The sequence below is a fragment of the Lissotriton helveticus genome, chromosome 12 (assembly GCF_964261635.1).
Source record: "Lissotriton helveticus chromosome 12, aLisHel1.1, whole genome shotgun sequence".
Lineage (NCBI taxonomy): Eukaryota > Metazoa > Chordata > Amphibia > Caudata > Salamandridae > Lissotriton > Lissotriton helveticus.
This window is the reverse complement of record NC_136073.1, coordinates 211,976,953-211,998,633: the sequence shown is the minus strand read 5'-3', so window position 1 is coordinate 211,998,633 and position 21,681 is coordinate 211,976,953. Positions and strand designations below refer to the sequence as shown.

The window sequence follows — 21,681 nt, the reverse complement described above, 5'->3', positions numbered from 1 at the left end:
GCTCCCTCATAATCAAATTATACAATCCTGTAAAGTCTTGTACTTTGTTGCCCAGAAATCAGCCCTCCAGAGCCTTAGTAGCACAATCTACAAAATCAGTTCAGTCCCGAGTCTGTCTCTTCTGGGTGTCTCTGAACAGCAACGTATACTGCTCAGTGGTTAAGCCAAACCCATCTATCAGAGCACTCTTCAGAACTTTGTAATTATCAGCTTCCTCTTCTCTGACAGTGAGGAGCTTATCTCTACCTTTGTCTGCAAAGTAGAGCCACAAGATTGCTGCCCACTGCTCCTGGGGTACCTTCTGTACTTTGCAGATCCTCTCCGGTGCAGTAATCCATTTATGGATGTCATCCCTAATCTGATAAGGAGGGACAATCTTGTTTAGGTTTCTATGGTCATAAGACCTTTCCCTACCACTAGGTTGTTGCTGCCACCAGTGGGCTCTAGCCCACACAATTTTATCTCTTTCAAGAGCCAGGGTCTCTTTGGCAAGGGCAATCTTTTGCCTCTTAATCCTAAGCTTGACTTCTTTCATTCTAGCTTTGTGCTCTCTTCTCTGAGGGGAAGTCATTCTCCTTTGAGCAGAGGCAGAGGACCCTACTGATGAATCAGAATGTTCAGATTCATCTGAAAGAGATCTGTGTCTTCTGATCACATCATTAGGCATACATGGAGGGATAGAGGGAGGCCTTCCTAGGCCCTCTCTACCCTCAGGTAGTCCTGCGCTTCCCAGGTTAGGTTAATCAACCTCAACCTGGTCTGCATCCTCCTCATCATCATCATCCTGGTTGGGAATCCCACTAGGATCTTCTGATGAGGGATGGCCTCCTCCTTGCCCCCTCCTTGCTACCATGTTAACCACCTTCCTACAAATAGCATGTCACCTGCGTACAATGAGAGGTAAAGTGGGGTCCATTGATACGTAGCCCTTGTATTGTGTTCCCTGGTGGATTACATTGGTCAGATGTTCGAGTGCCAGGCCGAACAACATGGCAGGGTTTCCCTGCTCACTCTGTAACGGTCTGATATAATAATGTCAGTCTTCACTAGGGCAGTTGCGTTCGTGAGGTTATTCCATTGTTGAGGAGTCTGGCCATTTAGATACCTTCTATGTCCTGCCTGAGGAAGCATGGACTGGTACATAAGCTGTTGCTTGCAAGGATATTGTGTTGAACAATGGGCTTGGAGCCCACCCATTGCTTATTGCTTACCGTTTGTGGGCTTCATTGTCACTCATTTGCTGCCTTCTAATTGGACAGCGTGAGGCGGTTCCAATTCCTCTTCTTTTGGGTGGAGCACAGACCAAATACTGATTGTTTCATCTTGATTGGGATCCTTTCATTGCTGGCACTGTGATTGAGGGACACTTTTTAAAAACTTATTTTCTTTCCTTTTGCCCTGCTGTCTTTATTACTTCTTCTCTTCCCACCCGATCCTGCTGCTTCATCCTCTCCCACCCCTGCCAGTGTTGCTTATTCCCGTTCCACCACCCACTGTCTGTGTTGCTTATTTCCATTCCACCCAATCTCTGTTGCTTATAAGTGCTTATTCGCCTCCTAACCCCCTCCTATGCCAACACCCCTCGGCCCTATTGCGTATACCCCTTACCACTGTTAATTATTCCATTTTCAACGTCCTTATTCTCTTGCTCATCATCTTCCACCCCCCTCCCCCGCAGCACCCATAAGTGGATAAAATGCTATGACACAGCCTTTGCTGGCTGCTTCATAGTGTTTATTTTATACAGACCTGTTAGCCCTTCCTCTCGCCTGCATATTGTCTACCCCCACCTTATTGCCAAAGCCGACAGCTGGTTGTACTCTGCTTTATCTGGGTATTTTTCTAGTACGCCTCACCTAATGTGAACTGGACTATCTGAAAGAGACACGTTAGTGATAGATTCCTTACCTTAGAATATCCCCGGGCGTCAGACTGGATCCGGAAAGTTTTTCGTCAGCCGTGCCCCCGCGTGTCTGTAGCAAAACACACAAGATGATGGACGGGATGTTGCACAATGGCACAACATTCACCCCCAGTCACAGATCTGGGTTTAATCTATCGTTATTTTGCTCACCAAGCCACCCCAGTTCAGACATGGCCATATGCAAATCAGTCTTGACCCTGTGCCCATGGGAACAGTCCAGCCCAAGCTGCCAAGCCATGTCTTTCCTGGACTGGAATCAAGCATCCTAGGACTGGTTTCTGGCTATCAGCCGTCTTCAGCCAGGATAGCTTGACTCCAGTGGCTTAGTGAGCAAGGGACCCACGTCTGGGCATACCCTTCCCACATAGGGTGAACAGCAAAACACACAAGATGATGGATGGAATGTTGCACAATGGCAAAACATTCACCCCCAGTCACAGATCTGCGCGTCGGTAGGCGTCGTCATACGGCTCTGCATACGTCGTTGGCGTCGTAGTCGCCGAGATGTCGCTGGAGCTACTTAGACGCGCCCATGCGCACTGACGTCCGTTTCTTTTTCCGTGCCAGTAAGTGCAGATCCGGAGAGAGCTGTACCCCAGTCACTTTTTGAGTTATTTTAGGGACTTTTTGTCTGTTTTTTGAGTTTTTGACTCCTGGTGTATAGGGATGCCCGGTTTTAAGTCTTGCGTGGCTTGTCCCCGCACGATGTCTGTGATGGACCCGCACGTGAGTGACCACGACTCCGAGTCGTGCCCCCCACTGTCTGCTATGGTTCCGAAAACTTTACGGGAGCGGTCCCGAAAGTGGCTAGAGGCCCGGGAGCCGGCTCCGCGCCGTTCCAGGTCCTGGCCCCGTAGGAGGTCGAGGGACCGGCCGTGGAGCCATCACCACAATTCGAAGTCTTCGTACTTGGAGGCGGGTAAGGCGAAGCACAAGAAGTCGAAGAAGCATCATTGCTCTTCGCCTTATCCTGGCCAGTCACGCGACGCGGCTGAGGGTGCAGGCGACTCCGGCCCAGCTGCAGGAGTTCCTGTCAGCCATGGCCTGTGTCTTTGGACCGTCTGGCCCTGCTAAGTGCCTTCGGACCTGACTGGGGGTCCTCGTTCTTCGACGTCGCCGGCTCTGGCCCGATGTCATAGACTACTTCGGTCTCGACGCTGAGAGACCCCATAGATCCACGCATGGAACCCCATCCATGTCAGTTGGCCCGGTACGACCTCCACCGACCGTGCCGCCACCGCAGTCAGCCACGATACCGGCCAACGCCGTCCCTGGTCTCCTCCCAGACTTGGAGACGGTGTCGGAAGGGTTTCGACTGATGCAGATCCCGGCAGCGTTTGGGAATTTCTTTCCCTTTGTTCACCAACCTCCTTATGTTCCACCTGTTCGGCAGGCTGTGGAGGACTGGGAGGGGTCTGAGGACCATCCTACAGCACAATGTAAGTTCGACCTGGACAGGGAGGAGGATCTGGGGGATGCAGGTGACCAGGATTATACTCCTGAACCTAGCTTGCGGTCTCCTGCAGCTACGGAGGAGGGTGGTTTCTACTCTATGGTGTTGCATAGGGCGGCCGAGGCTCTCCACCTCGAGCTCCCTACCGTGGCCGTCAGGTCTATCCTCCTGACCGAGGTGCTGAGGCCGGCATCTTCTTCTACGGAGCTGCTGCTGCCCGTTAATGATGCACTCTTGGACGTTCTTTTGGGCACCTGGTCCAGGTCCAACACTGGGGCTCCTGTCGATGAGAACGTGGCCCGACGCCATCGCCTGGCCCGGGCGACCCTGTTTTCCTCTTTCAACACCCTACCCCTGAAAGCTTGGTTGTCCAAGCCTCTGCGTCCCCAAGCGCGTTCCCTTCTGCACCTCCGGACAGGGAATCCAAGAAACTGGAGCAGTTTGGGAAGATTTTTTCTTCCTCCAGTTCAGAACTGCGGTCTGTGAACACTGCATGTCTCTTGGGCTGTTATTCCCATTCTGTGTGGGATACAGTTGCGTTGGTGCTGCCTCAGTATCCGGTGGAGGCTCGGACAATACTCTCCCAAGCTATTGCTGAGGGGAGAGACGCAGCCAAGTTCACCATCCGTTGTGGTCTCGACACTGCAGACTCGCTGGGCATGGCGATTTCCACGACAGTGGCGCTACACCGCCACGCCTGGCTGAGAGCGCCCGGCTTTTCTGGGGATATCCAGAACATATTGATGGACATGCCCTTTGATGGCACTCGCCTGTTTGGCGATAAGGCTTATTGCGCGTTGGAGCGTTTTAAGGACTCGCAGGCTTTTCCATCAACGTGCCGAAGTCGCACCGGATTCCTTCTCAGAAGCTCCTCTTCATTTGAGCAGTTCTGGATACTTTGCAATTTCAGGCTTATCCTTCTGAACAGCTAGTCCAAGATATTTGGGCTATGATTACGATCTTTCAGCCCTGGTCCTGGGTTTCAGTCAAGACAACCTTGAGGCTGCTGGGCTCATGGCCTCCTGCTGACCAACCATGCCAGATGCCATATGCAGGCTCTGCAGTGGGACCGGAAGTTCAAGTGGGCCCAGCATCAGGGGAACCTGTCTGACTATGTCCAGATCTCGGAGGGCACTGAACAATTGCAGTGGTGGCTTACGAATCCGCATTGAGTCAGCGCCAGATCCCTCTCCCTTCCCCAGCAGGAGCACACCGTGGTGATGGATGCGTTTCTCCTGGGATGGGGTGGCCACATGGGAGAGGCGGAGATCAGAGGCCTCTGGTCTCTGGCGGAGTCCCGGCTCCATATCAGCCTTCTGGAGCTTCGGGCGATCCTCCTTGCACTGAAATGATTCCTTCCCTCTGTCAAGGGGAGGGTGGTGCAAGTGTTCAGACAACACCACCACCATGTGGTATTGCAACAAACAGCGCGGGGTGAGGTCATGGGCACTGTATCAAGAGGCTCTGCACCTCTGGATATGGCTGTAACATCAAGGCATTTCTTTGATGGTTCAACACCTGGCGGGTTCTTTGAACGTCAGGGCGGACAAACTCAGCCGCAGGTGCATGATGGATCACGAATGGCGTCTTCACTCGGAGGTGGCGCAAGGTCTCTTTCAACAGAGGGGAGGGCCTTGGTTAGATCTTTTCACCACCTTAGAGAACGCGCAATGTCATCACTTCTGCACGTTGGAGTTTCCAAGGTGGCACTCGCTCGGCGACGCTTTCCGTCACCCGTGGAGCTGCGGTCTATTGTATGCTTTTCCACATCTACCCAGAGGGCTGAAGGTCAGGCGCGACCGGGCCCAAGTCATTCTTGTGGCTCCGGACTGGGCTCGAATAGTTTGGTTTCCCGAGCTACTCAGTATGAGCATGGATCCCCCGATCAGACTGCCTCTTCGGGAGGATCTTCTGTCGCAGCAACAGGGGACGGTCCTCCACCAGAACGTGTCCAGCCTCCACCTACATGCGTGGAGATTGAGCGGCGGCACTTGATTCCTTTTGACTTGCCTCCTGAAGTCTGTGATATCATTCTGGCAGCCAGGCGTCCCTTCACAAAATCGGTATATGCCTGCAGGGTTGAACAAATTTGTGGCATGGTGCACGCAAAGGCTGTGGATCTCCTTTCTGCCCCTCTTTCAGAAGTCCTTTTGTTCCTTCTTTTTCTGGCCCAGCAGGGCTCTACTCTGGGCTATCTTTCTGCAATTTCGGCCTTTCTCAGGCTCCCTGATAAGCCCTCTCTTTGAAGTCCCCTGTTGTAAATAGATTTCTCAAGAGTGTTACTCACCTTTTCCCTCCTATTCAGTTTGTAATGCCACAGTGGGACTTGAATCTAGTTCTTACCTATTTGATGTGCGCTCCGTTTGAGCCGCTTCGCAACTGTCCTCTTCGTTTATTAACTTTGAAAACTGCTTTACTGGTTGCCATCACCTCCGCTGGGCGTGTGAGTGAGCTTCAGGCTCTTTCCTGTGAGCCTTCTTTTCTGTGGATTTATCTGGACAAGGTTGTGCTTCGCACTTGTCCTTCCTTCTTGTCAAAGGTTGTCACTGCCTTCCACATCGGGCAGACTATCACCTTGCTCGCTTTCTTTCCGCCTCCGCACCCTTCCAGAAAGGAAGCGAGGCTCCACCGTGTGGACCCAAAACTTGCACTCTCATTTTACCTGAATCGCATAAAACAGTTCCAGGTGGATGACCAGCTCTTTGTTGGCTACGTAGGCGCCAAGAAAGGCGGGGCTGTACACAAGAGGACTATAGTGTGCTGGGTTGTCTTGTGTATCCAGACCTGTTATTCTCTGGCTAAAAAGGAACCTCTGGTGCAGTTGCGTACCTATTCTACCAGGGCGACAGCAGCTACTACTGCATTGGGACGTGGTGTCCTCCTGCTACACATCTGTCAGGCAGCCACGTGGGCCTCGCTGCACACTTTTACCAAGCATTCTTGCTTTGACAGTCCAGTCCCGAGAGACTGCTTCTTTGGCCGTTCTGTTCTCTGACTTTTTGGTGTGATCTTGGTTCGCAGACCCACCAACGGGGTTGGTATAGCTGGAGTATGTATTCTAAGGTAAGGAATCTCCTCACTATCGTGTCTCTTTCAGATACACAAGTTACTTACTTGTGTAACAATGTATCTGTAAGAGACATTAGTTAGTGATGGATTCCTTACCGCCCCACCCATCCTCGTTCTGCAAACTGATTTCTAGGGTTAAGGTCATCCTTTTAGGGCCCTAGTTTCAATGAACCAATGGTCAGTATTTTGCATGGCTCTGCATTCCTGGTGAGGAAAGTTGTGTACAGAACTGACGTCAGCGCGTCTAAGTAGCTCTAGCGACGCCATCTCTGCGACTACGACACCAACGACGAGCCTTATGACGCCTAACGACGTGCAAGGGTACTGCTGACGAAAAACTTTACAGATCTAGTCTGACGCCTGGGGATATTCTAAGGTAAGGAATCTATCACTAACTAATGTCTCTTACAGATAGATCTTTACACAAGTAAGTAACTTGTGCGTTCGATGCTGTAGCAATATCGCCTGGATGGTACACGTCCTACGAAGCCAACACCGATGGATCTGTGACTAGAGCTGCACTGTTTAGATGTCTCAAAGTACTTCCTAAAATTTGATTGGTAAGTTAGATTTTACTGAAAGCTGCTAAACCTCTAAAGTCAGTCTGACATTGCTCTCTATTCTGAGTGCCAAAAGGATATGCACCTTAAGTATCCGTTCTGCACTTGATGATAGTCTAGTTGTTAATAGCTAAACTGCAGCTGTCTTGCCAGTCTCCTTAGCTCTGGAACGGTTATACACCTGAACTTCATAATCTCGTCGGACCTATTTAGCATCCACTTCTGTATCTTTGGTGTAAAGAATTTGTCTCATGTCTCTCACTTCAGTCTTGGTTTTCATGATCCTAGAGACGACCCCAGCTGCAAGTCAAATCCATGACCTACTTTGCCCTTCCAACTTGGTTAATCCTCAAAGGAATGAAGTGGTCCAATGTGAGCACCTTCTCGGTGCTTGGCTCCATTTCAGTCACAGCAAAACTTCCAGCCACAGACCCATTGTGCAATTTCCATTGCCCAGAATTGCAATGTACATATCTCGTGGCTGACAAGCACATAAAATGTATTCTCAACTGTTTGTCAACTTTGCTTGTTCATTAGCCTCTCATCGTGCCAAATGTTGTGTATCCCTTTTTGGGTTGGGGTTGTTTCACATGTGGATTAAGGTGGAGACATGGCTTTGGAGCTTAATTACCAATCACACACTAAATTTCACTTTCTTATTCAGCTTCTTCCCTCGATAGTCTCTCCCTCTTTTAGAGGGCTAATCTTTATCTGCCAGAAATGTGCAGTATGCTAGTTCATGTAGATTTGTGCCCTTCACTGAGTTTAGAGTGATGCAGTAACTCTGCATTGATGCTGTAGTATTTCCATATCATATCAAGAAATAGCTAGGAATGAATAGTCAGTGTAAGGCTGGTGGAAGTTGCCTACAAAGAAACATGTAGAAAAAAGCCATCACACTGTTCCAAAAATGAATTGCCCTCAAATTTCCACAAATGACTAGCTTTGGGAGCAATGCTGACCAGTAGCATCATTACCATTCTTGCCTACCTCCAAGTTTTGCACTGATCGCTAAATAAGGTTAAGTTGTGGGAACTAAGGCAAATCAATACCTCTGTGGTCTTTCCTTGAAAACAAACCAAAGCATGTGTAAAACCTGTATATGAACATATGTTGATATTATGTATGTATTTGAGCTTGTAAAGCGCACTGCTACCCGTCCGTAGGTTTCCTGGCGCTGTATAACTTTGGGGGAACCCGTCCTGGCTTTCCCTGTGGGATGGTCCCTGCTGGGAGTCCCCAAGGTGGAGCCAGGCATGCCCGGAATTAATGGGGCCGTTGTGGAGATTAGGCAAGCTAATGCCCAGAGTTGCCGAGTGGAACCCCTGATTAGAATAAGCACCGAAGCGAGAATTATCGAGTCCGCTGACCCAAGTCCACGACCCTGCCGCGTCGGGAATTGAACCCTGGTCCCGAGCCGACTTCTGCTCCCGGGTCTGCCGCCTCTAACCAGTGAGCCACACTACTCCACTACTCCATATTATGTATCCCTACTGTCATTTCTGGAGGACTCGAGCTAAGATTTTTAAACCTGCTTGCTGCTATGGGGAAATTAGCAGGATTACAAGGCAGTTTTAGTCCACCCTACATGGGAACTTTTGGGGTTCCTCAAAAAGGTGATGTATTCATGCATTGGTTCTCAAGTGCGTGGTTGATCCACCTGTGATTAACTCTTAAGACAACATTCCATATGTTCTAAAAAACTGACTGTAGACTGTACCATACCCAGGTTGTACAAAAGTATTGCAATGATTACATGCTTACATTGTATTGCCTACATTACTATGTTATTTACTGTCTGCATCCCATGTTGGACGCAGATAAAGAATCTTAGAAGAAAACCCCATCAAGACTGCTTTCCTGTTGTACTCTTAGGTTCAAAACAATTGCCTGTTGCACTGTACGAAGTCTTGAGCTTGGTGTCAAGGCTGTGTTCAAAGGATTTCTTTGTGTTCCAAACAATGGCTTAAACTTGTGGTGTCTAGAGGGAAGAAAAATAGTTGATTTTAATTCGACTGTCCAATGTTCCATGAAGCTACTTGGGGATTCTTTCAGGTTAATTTCCTTGAGGGTCAGAAGCAGAATGTTAAAGATTGTAGGTACTTTTTTTCTGGTTTAGCAGATAATGTTTTGTACCACCCTACCTATTTAGTTTGGTTCAAATGCTTGCAAATCATTTTGATCGCAGATGTTTAAGCAAGATGTGTGTTGTACTCCTGCTTAAGATGTTGGTTAACAACTCGTACTGGCTGGTAGCCCTTCAAATATTTACAGGAGCAGCCATTTTTTGGATCAAAAGTGCATTATCTTGTGTCGCTAACTCTTTTTTGGAAGTTCATGTGAAAAGGTAAGTCCAGCTCTCCATTTCTTTCCTTTCTTACAGTACAGACCTGTACAGGCAGTCGTCGGCTCCCACCAAAGCCGTTTTCCAATAAAGATTTGTCGTGCATTCTGTTGATAGTTTGCTCATTGGAGGACTGCTTTGTATGTTGTTGCTATCCGTATACATTCCCATATCAGAGTATCTCTTTCCCTTTTGTTAATCAACCAACACTGGATATTTCAAAGATTTACAGTGTCTAGAAAAATCAGCAGTCCCTAGACAAAGCTGTTGAACGTTCTTTATAAATATTAGCTTCTTTACAACATTGCTGCATTGCTTCTGCATTTAGAGTAATTTGTTTGTGCTAACTTGAACACTTATTTTTGCTTTGGGGTCTAGCTGGTAAGGTCCATCTAGCTGTATTTAGTACCAGTAACATTTTGTTTTGCAAATGCTTCTCTCAAGACTGCTGATTCGTTTGTGGAGTTTTTCAAGCTCTTGAGTTGTTAATTTTTATAATTTGATTTGATGATACAAATATATTCTTAATTCAACAGAATTGTTGGAAAATATACAATTAATACACAAGCCTGTGTCTTTACAACCACGGGGGCTGATCAACAAAGGAAACTGGTGCTATATCAACGCTGTATCCTTGTCTGTGGGCCAGTGAAAAGAAACTGAAACAAGTTGTTGTTTTTAGTCTGTATACTGTTTCTGAGATGCACAATGCGACATTGTATGGTTTTCAGATATGAGCTGCCTCAAATATAGACAGTTGTGGTGCTCTCTGAAATTAATGTTTTGCGTAACTTAAGGCATGTAATTGTGTGCTGCCTTGAGTGCAAATAGAAAAGAGCCAGACTCATCCTAATTGTTTCCCATTTTTGTAGTGTCACCAGACATTGCTGCAAATATTCACTCTTTAAATCATTGTAGGAATGTCTTCTGTTTTGTTTGGTTTTCACGTGCAGGTTTCATGTCGTCTTGCTGCCTAACGCTTTTTATTCATCGTGTGGTTGTAGAAGTTCACACTTAATAAATAATATGAACAGGCCTCATTAGTTCAATGGATATGTCACTATGCATTTCTTACAAACCCACTTAAAACCTGAGATGATGCATCTCTCAGTATCTGCCTTCTTGGTTAGCTGATGGAAAGCCTACAATTTGCGTTCTAAATAATACGATGAAGTGGGCAATTATTAGAGAAACAAAAATTCAGCTCATATAAATAGAATAAACAGGAACAAACTAAATAAGCAATTGGTGCTATGGCTTTTGGCATTTCAATTTCTAAAGAAGTTCTTTCCCTACTGGGCTTCAATATTTTACAATTAAACTCTTGACTTTTGAATATTGACGTCAAATTCTCCAATAACATTGTGGCCGAATACTTAATTAGTATACAAGTGTATTTTTAGAATCCCAGGTTAAATTCTGAAAATGATGAATGAAACACAAACTTACCCTGGTCTTCTGTTGACAATGGTTATTTTAGCAACCTCTCTCCAGCTATGACCTACATGAATGCAGGAGATTGCTTGGGTGCTCAGTCTCTCCAATTTGTATTCTTTACCTTCACAGCCGTAATCAAAATTGCCATATTTATAGATGTTACTGTGGTAGATGTTCTCTGCTCCTATTACAACTTGAAAGCAATTTGAAGTTGCTTCATCTTAATGTTCTTCATACAGTGTTTTAGGTTATAGAAACAAATAGCAGCTTATCTATGCAACTGTTCTGAGTACGTATTCTTCCTTCATTAAAAAGACCTTGAAAAACCGGTGTACATCTGGGCTCCAATTATGGCAATATGATTGAATATCAAAAAGATATCACAGTTTGCCACCAGTCCTTAAGGAGAATAGTTTGATAGAATACAGCATATTTCTCAAGTTAACATCTTTTGACTTTTGCATTTGTTTGTCTAAAATGCAATTTTTTAAAAGCTACACACATGTATGCTGACTCTTATTACAAGATCAAATAACTAGTGGAGCCTTCAAGTTGAAAAAGCTGCTTCAGCATGTTTACTAGTGTAATCAACCTTGAGAATTATCTGGATTGTTACATTCATGGACATATTGCTGGTGATAAACTAGTGTGAAACTAGTTTCTCACATATGATAAAGTTCTTACACAAGAATCAATACAACATAAGAAGGATGAGTTTTTCCACCCTGGAATTCTCTCCCATTCCCTGATGGACTCTTTCATGACCCGACTTGATCACGCATGTCAACACCGCCACACTCACACAGGTACGTGGTCACAGTTGGTATCATTATAGAGGGATGCAGAAGTCAGTTTATGGTCTGTTCTAAAGCACTCCTTAAGATTCCTCCTCCCTCCTTCCATCAGAGGAAAATGTGTCAAGAGGAAGTGACAAACTCCCATGAAAAGGAACGGCCTGTGGAACCCTTTATACATTGAGGTTCCAAAGGTGACACATTTTTTTAGTCTAACTTGCAGGTCCAGCTTCAGTGGTACAGCATTATTGCAGTTGAGGAGGTTTACAGTATATAATGTAATTAGAGGAGTTAATGCACTTTGTTAGGAATGCAGGGTGAAGCCAAAATAGAATTTTGAGAGCAGTAACTAAATTGTGCTCATTGCTTTGTAGTGTGACAGCAGGCTTGCTTGTTACTGAGGTAATTGCCCATTTACTCTGTTCTGTATTATTCTAAGTATTTACTAGGCAAGATCTTGCAGATGTTCCCAGTGCACCTTTTAACATTGTTGAAAGCTTTGGCAATTGTTTTTTTCACAGTGAGACATTTAATGATTATGGAATAGTTCCTTAATACTGTTTTCTAGACATTACAGGCTCTGGTTGCTTGTCCTCCGATGTATCACCTTATGAAGTCCATTCCAATGTACACGAAATTGCAACGGCCATGCACGTCGACACCAATGATAGACAGTTTGTAAGTAACCAATTGCCAAATCTTGCAGTAGTATAATTTTCTTTTATGATTCTATATTACGTACTTTGAAAACAAACCTATTGCTTAATGTATGATTGTTTCACTGTTTCATACCCTTTTTGTATCTTACTTGATTTTTTTGTAAGGGAATCGATTTGATAAAAACAATGATCGACCACTCCATAGGTCTAGTGTACTCTCTTTGATTGAAGATTTTGGGCCTTATTGTGAATGGATGCAATTTATTATCTCAAATTGCAACAGTTGGGAGGTTATAGAAGTTTTGGTCTCTTGACCTTGTGCATGAAAGAGGTTTATTGTTTGCCAGACTGAAGATGTGGACGGTTTGGCATTTGGCTCTGTCAAAAATTACCTTTTTGCATCTATAGAGCTGGGATCTGGAGCACATTCCCTGTATCTATAAGGAGTGGCGCCACACTGCTCCAGTTTAAGAGTTGAACACTCACCTCTTTGATGAACAATACATCACAGTGCATTAACCTGCTACCTCTCCCAACTCATTGACTTTATGCTGGACTTTGTTCATATACAGTGCTCCACTGTTGTTCATATACAGTGCTCCACTGGCTTCTGGCTAGGTTCACACTATAGCAATATCATATAAATACATACTTAATACACTTGCAATACTAATTAACACCCTCCTCGTCTCTCCTCATCCAGCAGTACTCTAACTTCATCACTACTTCAGCTGTCGAACTCTGCACATCCTCACCCAATTTCATCTTTGTCCCTTCTGATACTAACTCTCTTCCTCAGCTAAAATTCGTAGAATTATTTTTCATCTCTTAAATGTGCGTAGGCTCCTTTTTCACAGCCATTTACTCCTCTTCTTGATTTCAAGTTAACATGATTAACATACCTTCATCTTTTTCACTCCAAACTTCTGAAGTTTAGTCTAGTTGCTTATATTATGTAAATTAGATTATGCAATACTTTCTAGGAAACAAGTTATTAATTTCATAAGTTTTGAAAAAAACATTTTCTTCAGAAGCACATGCACAGTTCTAATAAAGCTTGATCGCCGTCAGCGAAAATACAGTACTCCACAAAATATTGACACTGGTTGTCAGTGCAGTGGTCTGTATAGCCAATGGGTGACGTTGATTCTATTTTTAGCAACGAAAGAAACTTGCTCTGCCTATTTGCACTGAAATCTCCTAATACTACATTTAGATTCCACTCTGTTTCCTGGTCTCCATCACTAGAACCTCTTGACATCTTAGTTTGCCCATGATATTACTGATTGATTGACCTAACTTTTTAGGTCTCGACTATTATATCCCGCAAGGGATAAATAGACGAGAGTATAGTGGGCAAACCAAGGTCTTAAACCATTGCGGACTTCGGACAGTTCGTGTGGTGCACTCGTGCGGAAAGCGCGTCCACATCAAAGCCATCAGCCTCCCTCCCACAGGCATCTGTTGCTTCCCCAGCGTGCGCAGTGCACGCTCGGCCTCACTTCTCCCCCTAATTACATCCCGCTTTCACGGTCGCGAGGGCGTGAGCTTCACTTCAAAGGGATCCGCTCCCCCGCCCCCTGCTTCACAGTACAAAGGAATGCGCATTTCCAGGCCGCATTTCATTATTTCTTTCGGCGATGTTCTTGTTTTCTTTCGGCAATGTTCTTGTTCTCCTTGCATCTGGATAAGCATGTATTTCGGGCCCTTTTACTACAACTAACAGTCACTGTAAACATTTGCACGGAGTTCAGAGCTCTCAATCGTGGCCATCCACAACTTTTCGCACGACACACTGACACACTATACGTTAGCAACGGGGCACTGCAGTGGATTCCAACCTCAGTAATGCTTTGTAACAAACCTATATTTTTTTTTTGCATGGGATGGCATCAGTAAATGGAGCGTCTCATTTCCGACCAGCTAGATTGTGCAGTTTTATGAATAATGCACCTCGGCACAAGTCATTTAATCTCACATGTAAGTAAGCAAGTCATGTATTTATAGAGCGCATGAATGCCGAGGCTTCTATGCGCTGAAAGTAACATGTCACAGGAACTGTTATTGAACGGGCTGACATGTGGCACCTGGATATAAATGCAGCACTGACCGTGACATTCATGTCATGAGTATGTTGTACGAGTTATATGCACTTTCTGAGGCCTTTTCACTCTACACAGCACGTCCGTGTAGTATTGCTTTACGTGCCAACATGCATTCTTAACCATGCACGATGAGATGAGGCTGGTCTGCGTGAAAGGCTTTATTTCCTGCCCATATTTGGACGTGGCAGTTTTTAATAACGGATGAGAGTAAGCTGTTACTGCACCTCTGTGAATGTTTTCTGGCAATAAGACACCACCACATTATCACTCAGAACCACCACAGCACCACTCAGCACCACCACATTATCACTCCGCACCACCACAGCACCACTCCGCACCACCACAGCACCACTCAGCACCACCACAGCATCCCTCAGCACCACCACAGCATCCCTCAGCACCACCACAGCATCCCTCAGCACCACCACAGCATCCCTCAGCACCACCACAGCATCACTCAGCACCACCACAGCATCACTCAGCACCACCACATTATCACTCAGCACCACCACATTATCACTCAGCACCACCACATTATCACTCCGCACCACCACAGCACCGCTCAGCACCACCACAGCACCGCTCAGCACCACCACAGCATCGCTCAGCACCACCACAGCATCCCTCAGCACCACCACAGCATCCCTCGGCACCACCACAGCATCCCTCGGCACCACCACAGCATCCCTCGGCACCACCACATTATCACTCGGCACCACCACATTATCACTCAGCACCACCACATTATCACTCAGCACCACCACATTATCACTCAGCACCACCACATTATCACTCAGCACCACCACATTATCACTCAGCACCACCACAGCACCGCTCAGCACCACCACAGCACCGCTCAGCACCACCACAGCACCGCTCAGCACCACCACAGCACCGCTCAGCACCACCACAGCACCGCTCAGCACCACCACAGCACCGCTCAGCACCACCACAGCACCGCTCGGCAGCACCACTCGGCACCACCACAGCATCCCTCGGCACCACCACAGCATCCCTCGGCACCACCACATTATCACTCGGCACCACCACATTATCACTCGGCACCACCACATTATCACTCGGCACCACCACATTATCACTCGGCACCACCACATTATCACTCGGCAGCACCGCTCAGCACCACCACAGCACCGCTCAGCACCACCACAGCACCGCTCAGCACCACCACAGCACCGCTCAGCACCACCACAGCACCGCTCGGCACCACCACAGCACCGCTCGGCACCACCACAGCACCGCTCGGCACCACCACAGCACCGCTCGGCACCACCACAGCATCCCTCGGCACCACCACAGCATCACTCGGCACCACCACAGCATCACTCGGCACCACCACATTATCACTCGGCACCACCACATTATCACTCGGCACCACCACATTATCACTCGGCACCACCACATTATCACTCGGCACCACCACATTATCACTCAGCACCACCACATTATCACTCAGCACCACCACATTATCACTCAGCACCACCACAGCACCGCTCAGCACCACCACAGCACCGCTCAGCACCACCACAGCACCGCTCGGCACCACCACAGCACCGCTCGGCACCACCACAGCACCGCTCGGCACCACCACAGCACCGCTCGGCACCACCACAGCACCGCTCGGCACCACCACAGCACCGCTCGGCACCACCACAGCATCACTCATCACCACCACAGCATCACTCATCACCACCACAGCATCACTCAGTACCACCACAGCATCACTCAGCACCACCACAGCATCACTCAGCACCACCACAGCACCACTCAGCACCACCACATTATCACTCAGCAGCACCACCGCAGCACCACCACAGCACTCTGATTGGAGACCATGGTCAAGTCTGCTACAGGCACACACTATGAAACAAAGTAAAACTGTTATAAAACTGTCACACTGGGAATTGGGCACGCAGATCGAAGGATGGCGTTATCACGCTCGCGGTGCCAACATTTTGAAAAAAATGTATTATTGAAAGTACAAATGTCATAATACAGAGAAATTAAGCAGTTTCGAACTAGAACCGCCCAACCTCCCTCCCACCCACCTACCCACCCCCACTCCTGTAGGCTCATGGTGGTGAGAAATCTAATGCATCTATACAGTGTCTAATATTTCAAAGGGTAATAAAACAGTGATTAAAGGGGAAAGAGAAGGGACAATAAAAATAGCATCATACCAACATTTGTACTCGTAGTTGCTAGACTTAAGTACCATCTATATTTCTAGATTCATCGGAATTATATATCCTACCTAGAGTACAGATTGTGGGTTATTGTTTTTTTGTTTCAAAAACCCTATTGGGTCAATCTATCTAAGCCAAGCAAATAAAGGTTGCCAGATATCAAGACCCTTCTTCTTTCCTCGGTTTCCCTTTCTGGAAAAAATTGCCTTTTCCATATGACTGGTAGAAATCAGTCGTGCTAACCAATGAGAAAATAATGACGGTTTAGGGTCCTTCCAAAAAGAAGCTATATATAACCGTAATATCGTCATAGCAACAAAAATAAGTGCACCTCCATTTTTTCTACTCTATCTTATCTTGTATACCTAATAGAATAATCGTGAAAGTTAGCTAGAATTCCTCAGACAAAACTTTATTGCAGAAGTCTTGTATCTGACCCAGTAATGGCGTAAGTTGGGGACAAGTAGCAAACATATGTATCGAATCTGCGCTATACTCTGAGCATCTGGGACATAGTGTTCTGGCCCCCGTCCCCCAATTGGCAACTCTGCTAGGTGTGATATATAAAAAGAATGCAGTTTTATAAAAATTGTGCCTGTAGTTTAGTGGAGAGTAAATCGCTCTTGGTGGATTGCGCAGCCTGGTTGCCATTTGTTAGCGGTGGCGAGCATATCATCAGGCATTAAGATGACTAATATATCATATAAGAATCCAATCCTGGGTAAGGTGGGACTTCTTAGTTTGTCGTTAAGAGCTACCTTGGAAAAACCGGCAGTCCCCCCGGTGTTACAGGTCAGGAAGTCTCTAAAGCCATATATTTAAATGACTCCTGATCGCTCAGATGAAATTCAGTTTTAAGTGCACAGTATGATTTTCTGCCTCCAATAGTTATTAGGTCACCCATTTTTAATATTCCTGCTTGATGCCATTCGCGTAAGTAAGAAGCCCCGAAGATTGCTGGTAGGTTAGGGTTATTATTGGGAGGAGAATAGTAATTCAGACTACCTAGCCCAAGAGTTTTACAAACGTTAAAAAAAAACCTTATAGGCGCTCATTAAGGTCTTAAATCTTACCCATTTAAAGTAACCAAAGGAGAGCTGCCTCCAGAGGCATCCGGGGGTCTCTACTCCTAAAAGCAAATAAGGCGACGGTAAGCCTTCCATGGGAATATGTGAATAATCTTGGAGCAGCTCTGCGCTATATTGCATGACAGAGGCCCAGTAGTAACATTTTAAGTTTGGTAACGACCACCCGCCTCTGTCCCGAGGAAGGGAGAGTAGTTTAAAAGAACGCCTTGGTTCAGAATATGCCCGGATAAATTTGGAGAAAATTTTATTGAATTTCCGTAGTATTGTTTTACCCATTTCTAAAGGATTGACCCTAAAGAAATATAGGAGTTTGGAAAAATAGGACATTTTAATAACATTGCATCTTCCTACTATCGTAAGATGTAAGTTATTAATACGTTTAAGCGCCAGTTTGATCTCTATGTCCCACGGGATTTCATTTCCCTCTACTATCAGGTCGGTGTTGGCATTTAAGGTGATCCCCAGATATTTTGCGGTCTGAACCCACCCGACAGTCTGACCAGTCAATTTCATTGTTTATAATGATCTGGGTTTTGCCTTGATTGAGGGCATGTATCACAAAAAAGATGCCAATGCTGCTGCATTGGCATCTTTTTTGTGATACATTGAAGGCAGGGTTTGGCCTTGCTGCTTGGGAGCCCATACCCAGTAGTGATTATTGATTGAGGGCATAGCCTGAGATTTTCCCAAACTTCCTGGCCTCTTCTTCCAGAGCATTTATGGCGTTTCGGGGGGCAGGAGTCATTACCGTCATTACCACCAGGTCGTCGGCATAGCCATAATTTTAGTATCTAGCCCAAACCTGCTCATCGCTCGAGTAGATTGATTCTTCTCAATCGCTTTAATAAAAGGATCTATATAAAGAGCGAAGAGCACGGGTGAACATGGACAACCTTGGCGGGTCCCCGTGAAATTTTTATCTGCTCCGTCAGGATCCCATTAATTGTTACATTAGCTGTGGGATTGCTGTAGAGCTTGTATGGCTAGTATTGCCTTCGGCCCAAAGCACATTTTCCTCCTGACAGGCCAGAGAAATGACCAGGAAACCCGATCAAACGCTTTCTCAGTGTTGAGTAAGATTAATGAGATCGGGTCTCCTACTACCTGGACTACATCCAAGAGGGTAATGGCCCTGCGGATATGTTCCGTCGTGCTTTTTTTAGGGAAAAACCTGTGTTGCCACTGAGAATCCAGGGACTCTATTCTCAGAGATAGTCTCAATGCGAATTATTTGGCATATATCTTAGTCACAATTAAAGTTTTTGGCCGGTACGATCCCATCTCGAGAGGAGATTTATCGTTTTTTGGGAATACTACTATCTTGGCGTTATACCAAGAATCTGGTGGAGGAGCGCTGTTAAAAATAGAAGCTACCAATAAAGTGAAGAGGGTATTTATCTGGGGAGAGAATATTTTATAAAACTCCACCAGTATGAGATCTGGACCAGCCACTTTCCCGTCCGGAAGGCTTGCCAGAGCTTAAGATATCTCGGCCCATCCTGGAGTTTCCTCAAGCTGATCATGGTCGTCTGAGCTAGAGTAATTTGGTCCAAATATTCCAGACTTTCATTCTCTCTTGATTTTAAAGACCCTACCTTGTCTTCAGAATACAGATTTTGGTAAAACTCACAAAATGCCTTGCGAATCTTATTTGCATCTTTTGTCATCTCGCTGGAGCTGAGTTGAATTGATAACATTTCACTGGCAGACACCTGTTGTCTAATTCTGAGGGCAAGTTGGTGGCCAATGTTATCCCCACCTTCATATAATTTATCCCTAGTAGAAGCCCATTTCATGAAGTTTTTCTCTGCAAAGATGGATCCTATTTCTGCCTTGCTTGCTATTACTTCTAGTTGAGCATTCTCAATTTTACCCCCCGATTGGACTGCAAAAAGTAGTCTTTCCTCTGCCCTTTTCATCTTGTCTTGTGCCCTCACTAGTAGTTCTTTCATTTTTTTGTTCTTCCTTATTGAGTACCGTAGGGTCTTCCCTCGGATACCTGCCTTCATGGCGTCCCATACGGTTCTGACTGTTGCGGACCCTATATTGATTTCCAAAAACTCTTTGATCCACCCCTGCATCTGTAGTCGGTAACCTTCATCATACAGTAAGGTTTTTTCAAAGCTCCAGCTCGGAATTTCTCCCCTAAGTCCCAGCCCCCGAATGTTAAGGATGAAGGGATTGTGATCCGGCATTAAACGTGGGGCGATTTCGATAGAACCGTTTTGGAGAAGTGACGAGGAGACCAAAAAATGATCTAGTCTAGCAAGGGTAAGTGCAGAGCCGAGAAGTAAGTATAACCCGGTTGAGTCGGTTTTAAAGTGACCCAGACGTCGCTGAGCCCATGAGTTTGTATTAAATTAAGTAGGGCCTAATAGACTTTAGGCTTTCTACCTGTATAAGACCATTGATCAGTTGCTTCCCAATTACTAGGTAGATTGATGTATAGATCCCCAGAAATTCCCCCGGGGTCGTCAGAGTTGCTCCCATACAAAGAACAGAGTATAAAACTCGAGTTAGGGGGAAGATGGCATTCTGCAAGGCCCCACCTACCAAGAGGACCGTTTTTCACCCTACTAGAGGTCAGTGGGTGTCTATTTTGAGCCCGGGGTGCCAACCTCTTAATGTAAACAATTAAAATAACTGGTTAAATACCATCGAATAAATATTCACAACTGTAGTGGTAAATAAGCAGATCAGGAAACACTTCTCAAGTCTGCTGAAGCAGCCAAGAAAGAGGAAGGACAATGGGGCAACATGTCTTATAGGCCTTACCCGGCCATGTTTGGTGGAAAGGGTGCCAATGTCATAGGGAAAATCAAGGGAAAGGAATTTGTAATTGATTGACTGCTGTTTTGCAGTAAAGTAAGAGACGCATAATCTGCAGCCTGTGGTCCTGACTTAGATTTGAGACTTACTGCTGCTGCAGAGGTAGAGCTGCTTGGCACCCTCCCTGTCTCCCCTCATGACTGCTATTGCATTCTTGATGCCGTGGCAGAGGTTCACAGATGTCAGAATGAGCTGGTGAGGGCTAGGGAGTGGCAGCTGAAACAGTAACCATCTTGAAGCCCTCTGCAGCCTCTTTCTATTGCAGTAGCTCTTTCCTGATTATTGGGGTGAACACGAGCTTGCTGACCAGCTGTAGGGATGTTGCACAAGAGCAGGAGTTCTGCCATCACTGTAGTTTGAGCTCCTGTTCGAAAGTTGAGCGACTGCAGCAGTAGATCATTGTATTGCTATGTCTGGAAGCAAGCATCTTGTTGCTGGCAGGATAAATCCACGACTTGCACTAGCGATATAATGACTGACCAGCCCTGGGAGCTTGTCGACCCAGCTGAATTGGAGTGACGACCATTACTGTGAGGAGTGAAATTAATTCAGATCGCTGATTCCGCCCCAGACCCTCTGTGTGCATTACAGTTGTGTGCGGAGCTCTTGCAATAATAAAACAATATTTCATTTTTGACAAAAAAATCCATTTCAACACAAAGGTACTCCGGCCAGTGACAGTTATTAGGCTTCACAGCACAGATGTGTTCTTTAATGCCTATCTGTTCTGCGCAGACTATGTCCTAAAGACCCCTTGTAAAAAGGAGATATAGCACCATTGTAAATTTTCACCACATTCATCTGTCTGAATCAAGCAATTTAAGCCCCCTGCCCCTGGTGTCTGAAATATTCTGAGACTCATTCATGGTTTCTAGAAGTATTCAGAGTTTAGGAACTAAACTTCTAACTTTCCTTAACGGTCAGCTCTTGTATCGTGTAACTTTGAGTTGAGCTTTGGTTGTAGTGCGCAAACGGATTTTCGAATGCACTTGTTAAGCATTTGAGGCATCCCAAGTTCTTGTTCTTGCCAGAGCCTCTCACTTCCCTCCCACAACATTCACCCCATTCACCTCCGATGACCATGCCCCCTGTTCCACTGCTGTGAACATACTGTTTCCCAGTGAGCCATCAGCCACTATTGAAAATCACAGCAGATGTCGAAAGTGGACTATCAAAGGGTGTGAATCCATCCGGGCATGTGTGTCTTGGGCTAGT

General features: G+C 46.1%; 1 protein-coding gene across 1 annotated transcript in view; it reads left to right on the top strand.

The window, feature by feature from the left end:
- The window catches only part of USP10 (ubiquitin specific peptidase 10), a 414,101-nt gene that overhangs the window by 130,171 nt on the left and 262,249 nt on the right, over positions 1–21,681 (top strand). Inside the window, exons 5-6 of the mRNA XM_078669861.1 lie at positions 9,887–9,978; positions 12,150–12,259. Of these exons, the coding sequence (XP_078525987.1) occupies positions 9,887–9,978; positions 12,150–12,259 (202 nt within the window). The remainder of the gene's footprint in view (positions 1–9,886; positions 9,979–12,149; positions 12,260–21,681) is intronic.